General features: G+C 43.8%; 1 protein-coding gene across 4 annotated transcripts in view; it reads left to right on the forward strand.

Moving 5' to 3' along the window:
• PHF20 (PHD finger protein 20) overlaps window positions 1-17,951 on the forward strand; it is a 190,115-nt gene that overhangs the window by 129,158 nt on the left and 43,006 nt on the right. For all 4 annotated transcript variants that reach the window (XM_023220550.2, XM_023220549.1, XM_023220551.1 and 1 more), the window contains 3 exons: window positions 2,973-3,251; window positions 15,491-15,589; window positions 16,269-16,433. In XM_023220550.2, coding sequence (XP_023076318.1) covers window positions 2,973-3,251; window positions 15,491-15,589; window positions 16,269-16,433 — 543 coding nt within the window. The remainder of the gene's footprint in view (window positions 1-2,972; window positions 3,252-15,490; window positions 15,590-16,268; window positions 16,434-17,951) is intronic.

Genomic DNA, 17,951 nt, shown 5'->3' on the forward strand with positions numbered 1-17,951 from the left:
AAAAAAAGGTCCATTTGATATATTCTTGGGTGACCAAATCTGTAGCATAGGAGTGACTTGAGGTGATTGTTTTCGTTGGTGGGAAGACATTCTGAAGGCAGTCCTCAATAAACTGCATTTCTAACACACAAGAGGTTCTTGTGGCCCGTGGGCGGTGACTCAACGCCTGTAATTCCAGCACTCTGGGAGGCCGAGGCGGGCGGATCACTTGAAGTCAGGCATTCGAGACCAGCCTGGACCAGTCTCTACTAAAGCAACAAACAAAACAAAACAAAACAAAAAAAAGGTGGACGTGGTGGTGGGCGACTGTAATCCCAGCTACTTGGGAGGCTGAGGCTGGAGAATCACTTGAACTGGGGAGGTAGAGGTTGCAGTGAGCTGAGATCTCACCATTGCACTCCAGCCTGGGAGACGAGTGAGATTCCGTCTCAAGGAAAAAAAAAAAAAAAAAAAAAAGTCCTTGTGATGGGTTTAGTTTTTGTCATTGGTGTCTGACTATTGCCTTCTGCTTATTTGTTTTTTAGGGTCATGCTTTTATTGTCTCTTTGAAATTGATCATTGAGTCCTATGAGTCCTCCTTATGCCTTCTACCTCCATTTAGTTAGCTGGTTTTTCTTGTAGTCTCTGGGTCCTTTTTGTTGTTGTTTATTTTGCATTTATTATTATTATTGTTATTTTATTTATTCATTCTTGACACAGGATCTTGCTTTGTTGCCTAGGCTGAAGTGCAGTGGTGCAGTCATGGCTCACTGCAGCCTGAACCTGCTGGGCTCAAGGGATCCTCCCACCTGAGCCTCCTGGGCAGCTGGGACTATAGGCACATGCATCATGCCTGGCTAATTAAAAAAAATTATTTTTGTAGAGATGGGGTCTTGCTGAGTTGCCTACACTGATCTTGAGGATCCTGGCCTCGAGTGATCCTCTTGCCTTGGCCTCATTTATTGTTATTTTTAATTGACATGTAATAATTTTACATATTCATGTGGTACACATTTCCTTACATGTATACAATGTATAATGATTAAATCAGGATAATTAGCAAATCCATCACCTTGAACATTTATTTCTTTGTGTTCAGAACATTCAAAATCTGCTTTTCTAGCTATTTGAAAATATATAATAAATTATTATTAACTATAGTCCCCCTATAGTGCTGTAGAATACTAGAACTTATTTCTCCTATTCTGGATCCTTTTTTTTTGAGGCAGAGTCTTGCTCTGTCGCCCAGGCTCAAGTGCAGTGGTACAATTTCGGCTCACTGCAAACTCTGCCTCCCAGGTTCAAGCCATTCTCCTGCCTCAGCCTCCTGGGTAGCTGGGACTACAGGCGCCTGCCACCACGCCCAGCTAATTTTTTTGTATTTTTAGTAGAGACAGGGTTTCACTGTGTTAGCCAGGATGGTCTCGATCTCCTGACCTTGTGATCCACCCACCTTGGCCTCCCAAAGTGCTAGGATTACAGGCATGAGCCACCACGCCCGGCCTTTCTTTTTTTTTTTGAGACAGAGTGTTGCTCTGTCACCCAAGCTGTAGTGCGGTGGTATGATCTTGGCTCACTGCAACCTCCGCCTCCCAGGTTCAAGCAATTCTTCTGCCTCAGCCTCCTGAGTAGCTGGGATTACAGGCATGTGCTACCATGCCTAGCTAATTTTTGTATTTTTAGTAGAGACGGGGTTTCACCATGTTGTCCAGGCTGGTCTCGAACTCGTTACCTCAGGTGATCCACCCACCTCGGCCTCCCCAAGTGCTGGGATTACAGATGTGAACCACTGCATCTGGCCAATTCTGGATCCTTTTGATCAGACAAAGTATATCATAAAACAAAGTACATGTTGAAATCTCAAAGACTCAGTACTAAAACCTTTGTAACTGTTACACTTCCCTTGCACAAAAACTGGCGTAAAATCTCTTAGGTTTCACAGAGAGATACTGAGGAATATTCCCTATTTCCATCCACAAGGATGGGTACCAGGATGGTAGTGAATGTAAGTCTGGTCCAACTCATAAGTACCAGCTTGAGATCCTTGATTTTTAAAATTTTTATTTTATTTTATTTTATTATTATTATTATTTGAGACAGAGTCTGGCTCTGTTGCCCAGGGTGGCATGATCTCAGCTCACTGCAACTTCTGCCTTCGGGTTCAAGCGATTATCATGCCTCAGCCTCCCGAAGAGCTAGAATTACAGGTGTGCTTCACGATGCCTGGCTAATTTGTTTGTTTGTTTGTTTTTTGTTTGAGTCAAAGTCTTGCTCTCGTCTCCCAGGCTGGAGTGCAATGGCATGATCTTGACTCACTGCAGCCTCCGCCTCCCAGATTCAAACAATTCTGCCTCAGCCTCCCAAGTGGCTGGGATTACAGGCACCTGCCACCATGCCTGGCTAATTTTTGTATTTTTAGTAGAGACGGGGTTTCACCATTTTGGCCAGGCTGTTCTCGAACTCCTGACCTCAGGTGATCCACCTCCCTTGGCCTCCCAAAGTGCTGGGATTACAGGTGTGAGCCACCATGCCCAGCCCATTTTTTTGTATTTTTAATAAAGATGGGATTTCACCATGTTGGTCAGGCTGGTCATGAACTCCTGATCTCGAGTGATCCACCTGCCTTGGCCTCCCAAAGTGCTGGGATTACAAGTGTGAGCCGCTCTGCCTGGCCTGAGATCCTTGATGATTTGTTTTGTTTTGTTTTTTAAGGATTTTTCCTTAAAGTATGTGAAACCCTGAAAACTTGTACGACTGTTGAAAATAAACATGTTGATTTCTTCTTCCTAAAGATGAATCACAGTTGAGTCTTATTTGACCTGAAGTTGTTTTCATTCTCTCTAAACAGTAATTTGAGGAGGTAATGGCAGCCTCATATCTCAGGCTACATATGCACGCTAGTCTTTCACCTTCAGCTGTCATGTGTTAGTGCATGTTTTGTAATAAGTGGGATAAATACAAGGAACCTTTGCTTTTGTTTTTATTTTTTTCAGTAACAAATACTTTTAAGAAAACAGATGATTTTGTTTCATCTAATGCACCAGCTGTCGACCTAGACCATAAGTTTAGATGCAAGGTTGTGGACTGTTTAAAATTTTTCCGCAAAGCCAAACTGTTGCACTATCACATGAAGTATTTCCATGGAATGGAGAAGTCACTGGAGCCAGAGGAGAGCCCGGGAAAGAGGCATGTCCAAACCAGGGGCCCTTCAGCTTCAGACAAGCCCAGCCAGGAGACCCTGACCAGGAAGCGGGTCTCTGCCAGTTCCCCAAGTAAGTATCTTCATTCTTCATTGTGTCATGGATGGCTCGGTTGCTTGGCCACAGTGCTTGTGTTTTCTGACACACAATGCAGGCATTAGGTTTGTTCCAGTTGAATCCCACAGGATTGAACATACTAAGTGATCCTCCGGGCTGCACCATGGAGCTGTGGCCTTCCTGCAGGCCACAGTCGCTTAGCCTCTGAAGGCCTTGCTGCTTCCAGTATGAGTGGGGACAGTCAAGCAAAGGGACCTCATTCAGAAGCCAGCAGGAGAACTCGTGCTCAGAGCAGCATGGGTGCCATCGTGCCACTCTCCCAAACCTGTGTGTTTTCCTTGCCAGCAGTACAAAAGAGCATGATAACCAAAAGGTGATATGTGATTCTACTGCCAGGTCCAAATGTGAATCCTGTTTCATCTTAAGTGCAACTGAAGATATTTATAATAGCACTGTTTATTTTGCATAGAAACCATAATAGTAGTAGTATTAGGGGTTACCATAAAATCTCATTTTATAACTTATTACAGAGAACCTTTTAGGAAATATCTTCTAAAGCTTACAGAAATTGAAAAATTACATGTTTCCAGGGGAATTTCAGAAGAATTAATGGATTTCCAATAAATTCTATAATCTTCCCAGCTTTTTACTTGCTATTGTAATATCACTACCTACTTCTTGGCTTAAAGGTTTTCTATTAAAACATGTAGGTATTAAATGGTGTATGGAACTCCTAGGACATCTGACAGTGTTCCCAGTAGAGTATACAATCAGGTTTCAGGATGGGCAGAGCCATGCAGACTAAGGTGAACTCTGACCCTCCGAGGGGTCAGCCTTCGTTTATGCTGTCAAGACTTTGTATGTGCTGTATTATCCATTAGAAATATAATGTGAGGCCAAGCACAGTATCTCATGCCTATAATTCCAGTACTTTGGGAGTCCAAGGCGGGGGATCACCTGAGGTCAGGAGTTCAAGACCAGCCATACTAACATGGTGAAACCCTGTCTCTACCAAAAATACAAAAAAATTAGCTGGGCTTGGTGGTGCGTGCCTGTAATCCCAGCTACTCTGGAGGTTGAGGCAGCAGAATCGCTTGAAGCCGGGAGGCAGAGGTTGCAGTGAACCGAGATTGTGCCACTGCACTCCAGCCTGGGTGACTGAGTGAGACTCCATCTCAAAACAACAACCAAATAAACTAGCATAAACTGATACAGATTATATGGTTCTGCTTATATAAAGTTCAAAAATGAGTAAGAACTAATTTGTGGTATTTGAGGTCAGAACGGTAGTTACCTTTTGGAGGAAGTAGATAGGACTAGAAACTGGGCAGGAGGGAGACTTCTAGGGCTCTGGAAATGTTCTGTTTCCTGATCTGCATGGTGACTATATGGGTGTGTTCATTTATGAAAAAGTATTGATTTATATGTTTATTTGTATGTACTTTTCTGTGTATGTTTTATGCTTCAATGAAAAGCATGCTTAGGCGGGCATGGTGTTTCCTTTTATCTGTTTGTTTCCTTTTATCTGACTTACCTCCAAATTAATCTTCTCCTTTTCAGTCCCATGGCACTAATCCAGGTTTCCCCTCTTGCCCTGGTTGTTGTGGTCATTTCTTAATCAGTTTTCCTCCCATCATTCTTTACTCACTGTGATTATCCATCATTTTGCCATCAGATCGATCTTTGAAAGTACAAACCTGATTATATCACTCTCTTGCTAAATAATATGTAAGGACAGGATGATGCTTCTGAAAGCATAAGTTTTGGAGCTGGGCACGAGGGTTGTGAATCCCATCTGTTCCCTCAGTCACTGTCGGACTCTCTTCAGGTCTCCAGACCTCACTCTCTCTTTCTGAGTGTAAACCTGAGTTCTTGTAATTAGTTTGTGAGCTAATCTTTTTCATGAGCCTATTTCAAGGCCTGGTGTGGGGAAGTGGATTTCCTTCTTCTCCTTGCTTTCCATAATTTCATCCTTCTCATCCAGCCATATGTGGCTGAGGTGGGTGCATTTGTGTGAGTTCTCTAGCTGGATTCTGAGTGCTGTTGGGGAGGAATTATGTTGAGTCATCTTGAGTTACTGCAGTATCCCATGGGCTCTGCAGCACTGTGGAAACAACCAGCACTGAAGGCTGGAGATTATGTTGAGTAAATGGAGATCATTGAGGTGTCAGGAGCCAGTAGAAATAGCAGGCACTGGATATCTTAATGGAGTGACATCTGGGCAGGATGAGGGTACAACACTGGAAGTAGGGTGCAGCCTACCCCAGACAGCACAAAGCTACCAGAGTCAGATTGTTCCAAAGACTAAGGCTTGACAGGCAAGAGGCCACTGAGGGACCCAGGGAAGTCCTGCTTGCCTGATCATCATGATGTGTGCTGTCTGTGCTAGGACATAATGCCTCTCCCTCTCCCTGTTCATGGTAATTGTCTGAGGCGGGACTTTGCCCAGCATAATGCACCTCGGTGTAGGGCAGGTATTCCTGGCCAGATGCTGATCCACCACCTGGCTTTGGGATTCTTGGTTAACTGTACTTGCATGACTTGGTTTATGTTGAGTAATATGTGTCAGCTCACCTGAGTTTGAATACAGGCTCTACCACTTGCTTGCTCCAGGACCTTGGGCAGAGAACTTGCTAAACTTCAATTTTCCTATCTGTGAAATAGAGATAATAGTACTACCTGCCTCATAACTTTGTTACAGTAAATGACCCAAGGGGAAATGCTTTGTAAAATGTCTGGCCTATAGTAAACTCTGAATACATAGTCTCTCTTTATCTCAGTGAAAGCATTTACCCAGGTAGTCAGAGATCTGAGTTCTGAACTCAGCCAACTACTGATGAGCTACGAAACCAATAGACAAGACATTGCCATTTTGGTATAATTAAGAAGCCTGAGTGATTGATTTCCTTTTATTTCATCTTTCTTTTTTTTTTTTTTTGAGTAATTGATTTTCTACTTTCATGTCTCTCTCTTGGATCTCATGCATTATACTGACCTGGGATTTTAATCTCCTTAATACTGAAGGATCCTTTTCAATGGGATTTGGAAATTTCTTGGTGAACTGGAGATTTCTGTTTACCAGTTTTTAAAAATAAGACCTGCTGTATACTCACTAGACTAGTAGGGGTGGACAATTATAAAATGCTTTAAGGGAAACGAGAGTCTTTTAAATCCCTATGCTTTAACTTGTTGCCAAAAGGTTTTTAAATCTTTATGTTTTAATTTGTTTAAAGTGTTTCTTTGTAAAACTGATCAATTTGGCAGCAGAATGTGCCGCACAGACCACTCACCCACTGTCTGATCATTTCTGTACCCTCTCAGTGAGGGCACAGCCTGATCACTTCTGTACCCTCTCAGTGAGGGCAGGATTTGTGCAGCCAGGAAGGAATGTACCCCCACCCACATGTCAGGTGGACACAGCCTCCTAGACAACATGGCGATTACCCAAATGTATCTCCCATGCCTCATTGCTGATATGTTTAGCAGTTACCAGATCGAGGGAACTAGACCATCCATCTTGCTGTGATCTAGATGGAAAATTGAAAGCCTGGCCACCAGCCCTGCTTGTGCCACTAACCAGCAAGAGCCTCGGTATTATCATATGTGGATGGGGCTCAGTAGACATGTTCAGCCTTTATCACGTAGCTGGCTATCAGTGAGAGTGAGCATAGCAGTGTATGCTGAAGATTCTATAGTGTGGCTGCCTCATTCTGCCCCAGCTCTCCAGAAGGCAGCCCTCTTCCAGGCATCACCCCTTACCTTTCTCCCATCAAAGCCTTGCCCCAGTTTATCAGGGTTTTACTGGATACTTGACTAATCTGATAACTAAAAATTTGAAAGAATAGAACCAACTTAATAGTATCCTGGTTTCACCTCAGGCTTCTGAGAAAGCCCTTATCTCTAGGGTGGAATTTCAGACAGTGTGGGGAGTTTAGTTGGGGAGACATTTCAGAGTGAGGCTCTGATACCAGGCAGCCTATGTTTTAGTTTACAGGCAGTGTGAACTTGACATTCTGCCTAAGTGAAAAACAGAATATTATAGGATTAGTGCTGCGTGTTGATAGTAACTGTAAAAAAGTACCCCCTTTATGCTGAATGCTCCGATTTTTTTTTTTTTTTAGACAGAATCTCACTGTGTTGCCCAACCTGGAGTGCAGTGGCATAATCTTGGCTCACTGCAACCTCCGCCTTCAGGGTTCATGCAGTTCTCCTGCCTCGGCCTCCCAAGTAGCTGGGATTACAGGCATGCACCACCACACCCAGCTAATTTTTGTATTTTTAGTACAGATGGGGTTTTGCCATATTATCCAGGCTAGTCTTGAACTCTGGGCCTCATGTGGTCCCAAACTTGGGTTCTAATGGATTTCTCTGATGGAGATTCCTGGGGCTTCTAGCAGAACCATTGGGACCCGAAAGTACCCTGCAGAAATTTCTTGGTTTTGGACTCCTCAATTTCTGGGCCAGTAAATTTGAGCAGAAGTAGTAGTTTTGGTCTGAGAGCCCATAGACTGATCTTAGTAGCAACCTGCCACTGTTCCCTTTGTGATCTCAGGCAGGTCTCTTCATAGATCTGATCTCCTCATTTCTTTTCTTTCTTTCTTTTTTTTTTTCGCTCTTGTTGCCCAGGCTGGAGTGCAATAGTGCGATCTTGGCTCACTGCAACCTCCGCCTCCCGGGTTCAAGCGATTCTCCTGCCTCAGCCTCCCGAGTAGCCAGGATTACAGGCATGCACCACCATGCCTGGCTAATTTTGTGTTTTTAGTAGAGACGGGGTTTCTCCATGTTGGTCAGGCTGGTCTCGAACTCCTGACCTCAGGTGATCTGCCCACCTTGGCCTCCCTAGTTACTGGGATTACAGGCGTGAGCCACCGTGCCTGGCTGATCTCCTCATTTCTAAAGTGATGATGTAGAATTAGGTGTGCATGAGACCAGGCCCTTTCATGTGGGAAGAAAAGCTCATAAACAACATGAGAAGGCTAAGTTCTGTGTTAGGAACATCTGAAGTGCTGTGGGAACACAGATTCAGATTTTGCCTGTAGGGTAGGAGCTGGACTACTGAGAGGAGAAAGACATTTGAGTTAGGCCTTGCTGTGAATTGAATTGTGTCCTGCCTTACTCCCTAAAATTCATCTGTTGAAGTCCTAACCCTCAGTGTGATGGTATTTGGCAATAATTAAGTTTAAATGATGTCATGAGTGTGGAGCCTTCATGGTGGGATTAAGAGAACAGAAAGCTCCCCTTAGCCCCCCATATGAAGATGCAGCAAGAAGACACCTCTCTGCAAGCTGGGAAGAGGGGCCTCACTGGGAACCAAATAGGCTGGCACCTTGATCTTGTACTTTCCAGCCTCCAGAACTGTGAGAAAGAAATATCTGTTGTTTAAGCCACCCAGTCTATAATGTTTTGTTATGACAGCTTGAGCAGACTAACCCATGCCTTAAGGAGTGAGGCTAGATAGGAGTTGGACTAGAAGCCGGGGAAGAGGAAAAGCATCCCTGTGCCAGGAATAGGCATAGCAAGGATTCAGAGTCATCAAGGGGATTAAACCAATCATCTGTCCCTAAGGTGTCCCTTCTGATGCCAGCCTTCTGTAATCCTATCACTCATATGGTTCTTCTGCTCTCAGCCAAGCCTTTAGTTGCAAAGTGAATTTAGAAGGTCAGTTTAGATTTGCTTTTCCAAATGAGGTTTCTCAGTATACCAGCGTCACTTAATAAATTCTCTTCCAGGAGCCAGCTCAGGCTCCCTTGGGTTTCTTTCTATTTAGGTGAGTTCAGTCCTGAATACAGGTTAGACTCAGAAAGAATTTTCTAGTGTCAAAGAGGGCCTCTTCTGTGGTTATTATTACTTATTGCTACATCTGTTTGGGTCATGTTCTCACCCTGGGTAAATCTCAGTTTTAGGCCAAAGTGAACCTTGGGGCACTGGAGTGGGTACCTCTTTGTTGCCATCCACAGCTTTTCTCATGGGACTACACTGGCCTTATCGCAGGAACATGTCCTCCTCCCCTTAAACAAAGACAGCAGTGTGAGCTTCATTAGAATATGGCTTATGGTGCCATAACAGATAACAACATAGCTGGCTAAAATCAGAGAAATTTATTTTCCTCTCAGGATGAGCTGCAAGTTACCCATGGTGGCTCTGCTCAGGCTCTGAAGGTTCCTGGGCCTTGCTTTCTCCCCATTGTTCCACCAGGCCCCAGGTGCTGCTCTTCTTTGGGGTCTAAAATGGCTCCCCCCGTTTGCTTATCTTTCAGCTGCTGGGAAGGGAAAGTATGCTCCTTTCTTTTAAGGGCACAACCCAGAAGTGCCACACATCACTTCTTATATCCCATAGGCAGAACATCTGCCACCCCTCTCTCAAGGGAACCTGGAACACGAACTCTTCCTATGGAAGCAGTGGAGAAATGGTGTTGGGGAGGGCATTACAACGTCTACCACATGAGCTAAGAAAAATGCAGGGCTTGAGGAGGGAGGGGTTATTGGAGGGCCGTCCTGGGTTGGTGTCTGGGTGGCACCCATGGTAGGGGACTGATAGGAGATGAGGTTGGGAAGGTAGACATGGTGAAATGACACTGGCAGGCCCTGAGTACCGCTTCTCTGACAGGCAGAGACAACCCCTCCAAGCCCATATCTGCTTCTGTTCTGCCCTTGAGCTGCCACCCCTTTGTGCAGATCAGAACATGCTCTGGTCATTGCTTGTCCCAGCTTTGTGGCTGAGCTCTGCTCTGTGGTGTACAAGCAGTTACCCCATAAGTGGTGGTGATGTTATTCTTTTCCCTCCTGGAAGCAGCGGTCTGATGACCGTTGTCCCTCTGCTCTCCTAAGTCAGTGATTAGATGGAGTACTCAAGAGTCAGCTGTATGGAGGAGCAAGAAGGCCTCTGGTATTTCTCCTGATGGATACCTGCAGCTTGGGGAGAGGACAAGTGGCCATCCTGGAGGAAAGCGTTGCCCTGCTTAGGCGACAAGCTGCTCTCCGATCCAGAGCCCTGGCAGGAAGTCACTCTTTGTCCAACCCAGTCAGGGCAGCCGGGAGGAAGCTGTACAGCCAGTACATGCTCTGTGGGTCATGGAACAATTGGTAAAGCTGTCCAGAGAAGGAGCTGACAGCAGACCAGCGACCAGCACTGCTTTCCAGGGAAAGAGTATTGCAAGCAAGATAATAACAACTGACATTTGAGTACCTCATGTGCTGGGCCCTGTTCCAGGTTCGTTACTTATGTTGTTTAGTCATCAGAACTAAACCCTATGAGGTGGGTGCTGTTATGCCTAATTTATGCTGTTATTCCACTGTGGTCTGAGAGTATGGTTGATATTATTTCAGTGATTTGAATTCATTGATACTTGGTTTATGGCCAAGCACGTGGTCAATTTTAGGTTATTTGCCATTTGCAGATGGGTGGAATGTATAGTTTGTCGTTGCTGGATGGAGTACTCTGTAGATGTCTATTAGATTCAGTTGGTCATGTGTAAAATTTAAGTCCAGTATTTCTTTGTTTTTTGCCTCGATGATCTTTCTAATGCTGTGTCAGTGGGGTGTTGAAGTCCTCCACTAAAATTATGTGGCTAAGTATTTCTTTAGGTCTAGAAGTACTTGTTTTAAGAATTTGGATGCTCTAATGTTGGCATATTAGGCATCTATAATGCCTAATTTATAGATTAGAAACTAAAGTGCAGATGAGATGGATTAATTTGAACCAGTATTTACCGCTCTAGCAGGTGGTGGAGCTATGATTTGAATCTGTTGTGAAGCCCATACTCTCACCTTGAGGCTCTGCTGTCTTTTATGATTCCAGGTAAGAGTGCCTATCCCAGGCCCTGGAGTGGGAAATAGAAGTGCCTCCCTGCAGGAGACTTCCTGTGCACATGGCAGTCTAGGGATTTCTGTCTGTTGTCACCTTGTCTACCCCTGTTCCTCAGGGACTCACCTGGCTTAGCTCAGTCCTTGCTGGGCAATTCTCTGTGTCTTCTCTAGGGCCTGCAAGTTGTGCCACTGGAGTTTACAAATGGCCACCATCTTTAGCCAGATAACCAGGCATGCCCTAGGATTGGGCAGTTTTCTTCTACATCTTGCCCTCTCTGTCTCAAGGATTTAGGACCTCGATTATGTTGCTGCTTCAGGCAGTTCTCCTACTGACAGGATAAATTCTGTTAGCATTTCACTAAGCTGATGGGTATAATCACTTTAGTTGGAGGTCACTAAAACCTGAATTTACAAATAAAAACTGGATCAGTGAGCAGTTTGTGTGTGTGTGGTGGGGGGTTGGGGGTGAAGGCACAACAGATAATATCCCTCCTTTGCTGAGATCCTCCAGTGGCTCCCTAAATCACTCATAGTAAAAGCCAACTTCCTCACAGGGCCCTTCATCATGATCTGCTTCTAGCCTCCATCTGCTTCTTTCCCTCACTCAACCTAATTCTAATTTCAGTTCCTTTGGAGCCATACAGATCTCCTTGCTATTTCTTGATTTCAAATTCCAGTTGTTCATTGCTGGCATATAGAAAAGCAATAGGTTGTTGTATATTTAACCTTGTATCTTGTAACCTTGCTATAAGTGCTGTTCTGGCAATTTTTGTTTTGATCAATTCTTTGGGATATTCTACATAGACAGTCAGATCATCTGCAAACAAAGATAGTGTTATTTCTTCCATTTCAATCTGTAGAGCTTTTATTTCCTTTTCTGGCTTATTCCACTAGCTAAGATTTCTAGTAAAATGTTGAATAGGAGTAGTGAGAGACACATCTTGCTTTGTTCCTGATCTTAAGGGGAAAACATCCAATTTCTTACCATTAAGTATGAAGTTGACTGCAAAGAAGTTCTTTATCCAGTTGAGGAAATTCTCTCTTATCCATAGTTTGCTGCCCCATTAGCTTTTTAGCTTGGTGCAAAAGTAATTGTGGTTTTTGCTGTGACTTTCAGTGGCAAAAACAGCAATTACTTTTGCACCAACTGAATAGAATATAGCTCTGTGAGGGACAGGGGGTGTCATCTGTTTTTGTTCATTGCTGTATCCCTCCTTCTTAGCATGTGCCTGGAACATAGTATATGTGTGGTATCTGTTGACTAAATGAATTGAAACCATGGCTAATAATACGGTGGTAGCCAAGAAACTATAAAAATGAGTTTTGTTTTTATGTTTGGGGAAGACCCTGTTCCCAGGATCAATGAAAAGTAAAAATTATTGATAGCTTTTTTGAAATTCAGGAGGCATCTGACCATGTTTTGCCCATCTACTTTCTTTGGGCCTTGGTTTCTTGGTTTTAAAAATGAGTGCTTTTACAAATTGGTCTAAGTTCTCTCCTAGCTTTCATGTTTGTTGACTTTCTTCTCTAGTTGCAGGGTATTTTAACAGTTAAGGAGCTCAAATACCTTAAGTCCTATGTTCTCTAGCCAGTACGTCAACTCTGCCTATAGCTTCCAGGCTTGCCAGTCAATAGGCACAGCCCATTGTTCCTTTCTGATGGTTCCCGAGTGCTCATTTGGGAGAGGGGCCTGGTTGCAGTGCAGACATGGTGCTGGAGAGTCAGACCAATTTGCTTTTAAATACCTATGTGATGTCAGGTGGGTGATTTCACCTCTCTGAGCTTCAGTTTCCCTGCCTGTAAAATGGGAATGATATACACACCAATTAAATGAGATATTTGTGATTTCCTTGCACACAAGTGCTTAGTTAAAATGGAATCTGATTGCCTACCCTGCACCACACCTGCTTTGTGGAGATCTTGATTCCGTATCAGAATCACTTGGAAAGTGTTTTAAAAATCCTGATATCCTTGAAAAAATTATGCTAAATGAAAGAAACCAGACACAAAAGGTCATGTATTGTATGGTTCCATATTTATGAAATATCCAGAGTAGATAAACCCACGGAGTCAGATGCAGGTTGGTGAGGCTGAGGGGAGGAATTTGGGGGAGGAGAAATACTGCTTAATGGTAAAGGGTTTTACTTTGGAGTGATGGAAGTGTTCTTAGAACTGTATCAAAGTGGTTGTACAACATTGTGAATGTACTAAATGCAACTGAATTGATTGTTTTTCTTTATAGCTTTATCGAGACTTAATTGTACAATGAACTGCACATATTTAAATGGTATAATTGGTGAGATTTAACATATGTTTATACCCAACTATCACCACAATCAAGATAGTAAACATATTCCACTTCCTCCCAAACTTTCCTCATGCCCCTTTTTAGTTCCTCCTTCCCACCTCTCCCCTCCACCTGAGCTCCAGGCAACCACTATTCTGCTTACTGTTACTTATAGCTTGTTTTCTCTCTTTCTTTTTTTTTCCGAGACAGAGTTGCTGTGTCGCCCAGGCTGGAGTGAAGTGGCGTGATCTCAGCTTACTACAACCTCCACCTCCTGGGCTCAAGCGATTCTCCTGCCTCAGCCTCCCAAGAAACTGGGGTTACAGGCGTGAGCCACCACACCTGGCTAATTTTTGTATTTTTAGTAGGGATGGGGTTTTATCATGTTGGCCATGCTAGTCTTGAGCTCCTGACCTCAGCTGATCTGCCTACCTTGGCCGCCCAAAGTGCTGGGATTACAGGTGTGAGCCACCCCATGCCCAGCCGGTTTTTTTTCCTTTTGTAGACTGTTATAGAAATGGAATCCTGCAGTGTGCACTTGTTTTGTCTGGCTCCTTTCACTCAGCATACTTTGAGATTCACTTATGTTGCTGTTTGTACCTTTATTGCTGATAAGTTTTCCATTGTATGGATACATCATGAATTATTTGCACATTCACTTTTTGATGGACATTTGGGCAGTTTTCAGTTTGGGGTGATTACAACTAAAACTGCTATGAGTCTTCATGTATAAGTCTCTGCGTGGACATAAGTGATGCTTTCTCTTGAATGAAGATGTTGTAGTGGATGGCAAGGTCATGGGATACATGTATGTGTAAACTCATGTTGACATCTAAAAAGTAAGGCATGGTGAATTACTTGAAATCCTACAAGTATATTTGGTAAGAGAAGAAGAAACAACTGGATTTTTTTTGTTGGTTTTGGAGACAGATTCTCACTCTATCGCCCAGGCTGGAGTGCAATGGTGTGATCTGGGCTCACTGCAACCTCTGTCTCCCAGGTTCGAGCAATTCTCCTGCCTCAGCCTCCCAAGTAGCTGGGATTACAGGCGTCTGCCACCACGCCTGACTAATTTTTATATTTTTAGTAGAGATGGGGTTTTGCCATGTTGGCCAGGCTGATCTCAAACTCCTGACCTCAGGTGATTCGCCTGTGTTGGCCTCGCAAAGTGCTGGGATTACAGGCATGAGCCACCATGTCCGGCTACGACTGGATTTTTCAATGGTGAGGCTATTAATTTTGAAAACTGATCTCAGTAGAGTGGTAGGTGGGAAACTTTTTAGATTGTGATTAGGAAATACCGTGAAGGGAGAAGTTTGGACAGGGAGGATTGACATCTTAAGGAGTTTTGTTGTAGAGTAGAGAGGATGAAGTTTTGGTATTTGGAAGGCATGAACTGTTCGTTTAAAAATAACTTTATGTTATATGAATGGTACCTCGATTTTTAAAAAAAGAGTGAAACAAGCAACAGAATCCTGGCTGGACGCGGTGGCTCACACCTATAATCCCAGCACTTTGGGAAGCTGAGGCGGCTGAATCACCTGAGGTCGGGAGTTCAAGACCAGTCTGGCCAACATAGTGAAACCCTGTCTCTACTAAAAATACAAAATTTAGCCAGGGGTGGTGGCAGGTGTCTGTAGTCCCAGCTACCCTGGAGGCTGAGGCAGGAGAATCGCTTGAACCCAGGAGGCGGAGGTTGTAGTGAGCTGAGATTGTGCCACTGGGTGACATGGCGACGAAAACAACAACAAAAAAATCAGATCCCCTGGTGATTCCAGTATGTAGCCAGGGTTGAGGAGCAGTGATCTAAGTAGGGTTTTGCAAACTTGTCTGTAAAGGGCCAGATAATAAATATTTTCAACCTTGGGGACCATAAGCTCTGTGTCCTCACTACTCAGCTCTGCTGCTGAAGTGTGAAAGACGCGTAACCAGTGAGCATGGTGTGTTTCACTGAAATCCATTTACAATGACAGGCAGTGGGCCAGAGTGTGCTGAGCTGGACTGAAAGGCTAAGTGATGGAGGTGTGGCTCTGCCACGGGCAGTCTGCTCCAGACTTCCCAGGTAGAGCCAGGCCCCCTGGACATGCTTACTTGGGAAAATAATAAGCACCCCAGCATTGAAAACAAAATGTTAAAATGCCAACGTTTGTGTTTAATTCTAGCTACAAAAGACAAGGAAAAGAATAAAGAGAAGAAATTCAAAGAGTTTGTGAGAGTGAAGCCAAAGAAGAAAAAGAAAAAGAAAAAGAAAACCAAACCTGGTAATTTTTTTTCCTGAGGGTTTCACTTAGGTTTCCTTACTATGAGTGGGGAGCGGTTGCTTTCTCCCATTATGGTCTCTGAACCTGTGCTGAGCAGAAGAAGGACCAATAGTCCCTTACCAGGGCTGTGGGCTCAATCTAGTATGGGCCCTGGAAGGGGAGGAATCCACTCATCCAGGTGTTACAAAGTCCTGCTGGCATTGAAAAGCCTTCTCACTTGCATTGGCCAGTGTGCCCTGCTTCAGGATGGTACAGATGAAGGCATTGAAGTGTAAGCGGATGTGCAGGTGAATGACGGTATTTGTTCACACACACGACTCTGAAAACACATCTTTGAGCCCTCTTGAGAAAGGATTCCCTTCTTAAAAACTTTGTCTAGCTCTCACAAAAATGTTTAGAAAAATCTGTATTCTGACTTTGGGACTTAAAGGATGCCACATTTTATTCTCAGTGTATCTTCTAGCTTAGAAAACCAATCTTATCAGGAAAAGAGGAGAGGGGCAATGCTGAAGAGGGGCGTTTGGGCCCCTGCATCTGCTCTCCACACCTCTTTTTGGTTGAATTGTCCCTGAGCCTTTGTGCTGCTTGAAAAGGAGGCTTGTTGGTTGGATGAGATTGATTCTGGAATGCACCACTGTTATCTAGGGTTGTTCATTCTTTCCTGATCCTGTTCTTACAGAATGCCCCTGCAGTGAGGAGATCAGTGACACCTCCCAGGAACCTTCTCCACCCAAGGCATTTGCCGTTACCAGGTGTGGATCCTCACACAAGCCAGGGGTCCATATGAGCCCGCAGCTTCATGGCCCAGAATCTGGACACCACAAAGGGAAAGGGAAAACACTGGGTAAGGAGGCTCTTCTGGCCTGATCATTTGCTGGTGATTTATTGGAAAATACAAGCATACCTGGGAGATATTACCAGTTTGGTTGTAGGCCACTACAATAAAATAAATAAAGTTAGTCACACATAATTTTTATTTTCCCAGTGTAACAAAAGTTATGTTTATACTATATTGTAGTCTGTTAAGTATTCAGTAGCATATGTCTAAAACAATGCATATACGTTAATTGAAAAATATTGCTGTGCTGAGAAATGTCAAGTTTTTTGGAGTAAGTCCTCAAAAGCATAGACAACATACAGAAATGGACAAGTGGGATTGCATCAAGCTGAAAAGCTTATGCACAGCAAACTAAACGATTATTAGAGTGAACCGAAAACCTACTAAATGAAAGAAAATATTTGTAAACTATTCATTAACAAGAGATTAATAACCAGAATGTATAAGAACTCAGCTCAATAGAAAAATTATTCAATTTAAAAATTGGTGGCCAGGCGCGGTGGTTCACGCCTTTAGTAATCTCAGCACTTTGTGAGGTGAGGCTGGCGGGTCACTTGAGCCCAGAAGTTTGAGACCAGCCTGGCCAACATGGTGAAACCCCATCTCTACACAAATACAAAAAATTAGCCAGACATGGTGGTATCTGCTTTGTAATCCCAGCTACTTGGGAGGTTGAGGCAGGAGAATCACTTGAACCCGGGAGGCTGAGGTTGCAGTGAGCTGAGATCATGCCACTTCACTCCAACCTGGGCGACAAAGCCAGACTCTGTCTCAAAAACATAAACAAAACAAAACAGTAAAATATGTTATATATATATACACACACACACACACATATAATGTATATATGTAAAAAATTGGTAAAATGTTATATATATACATATATATATACACACACACATATATATATGTGCTCAACCTAATATGGGCCCTGGAAGGGGAAGCGCCCACTCACCCAGGTGTTACAAAGTCCCGCTGGCATTGAAAAACCTTCTCACTTGCTGCATTGGCCATTGTGCCCTGCTACATGATGGTACAGATGAAGGCATCAAAGTGTAAGCTAATATGCACATGAATGACAGTATTTGTTCACACACACGACTCTGAAAACATATCTTTGAGCCCTCTGGAGAAAGGCTTTATATATATAATACACACACACACACACACACACACACACACACACATATAGTTTTGTTTTGTTTTTGTTTTTGAGACAGAGTCTCTCTCTGTTGCCTAGGCTGGAGTGCAGTGGAGTGATCTCGGCTCACTGCAACCTCTGCCTCCCAGATTCAAGCGATTCTCCTGCCTCAACCGCCCAAGTAGCTGGGATTACAGACGTGCGCCATCACGCCTGACTAATTTTTTTGTATTTTTAGTACAGACAGTTTCACCATGTTGGTCAGGCTGATCTTGAACTCCTGACCTTGTGATCCACCCACCTTGACCTCCCAAAGTGCTGGGATTACAGGCATGAGCCACCGTGCCTGGCCTTTTACATTTCTTTTTTTTTTTTTTTTTTGA

Source organism: Piliocolobus tephrosceles, chromosome 20 (assembly GCF_002776525.5).
Source record: "Piliocolobus tephrosceles isolate RC106 chromosome 20, ASM277652v3, whole genome shotgun sequence".
NCBI classification, from domain to species: Eukaryota; Metazoa; Chordata; class Mammalia; order Primates; family Cercopithecidae; genus Piliocolobus; species Piliocolobus tephrosceles.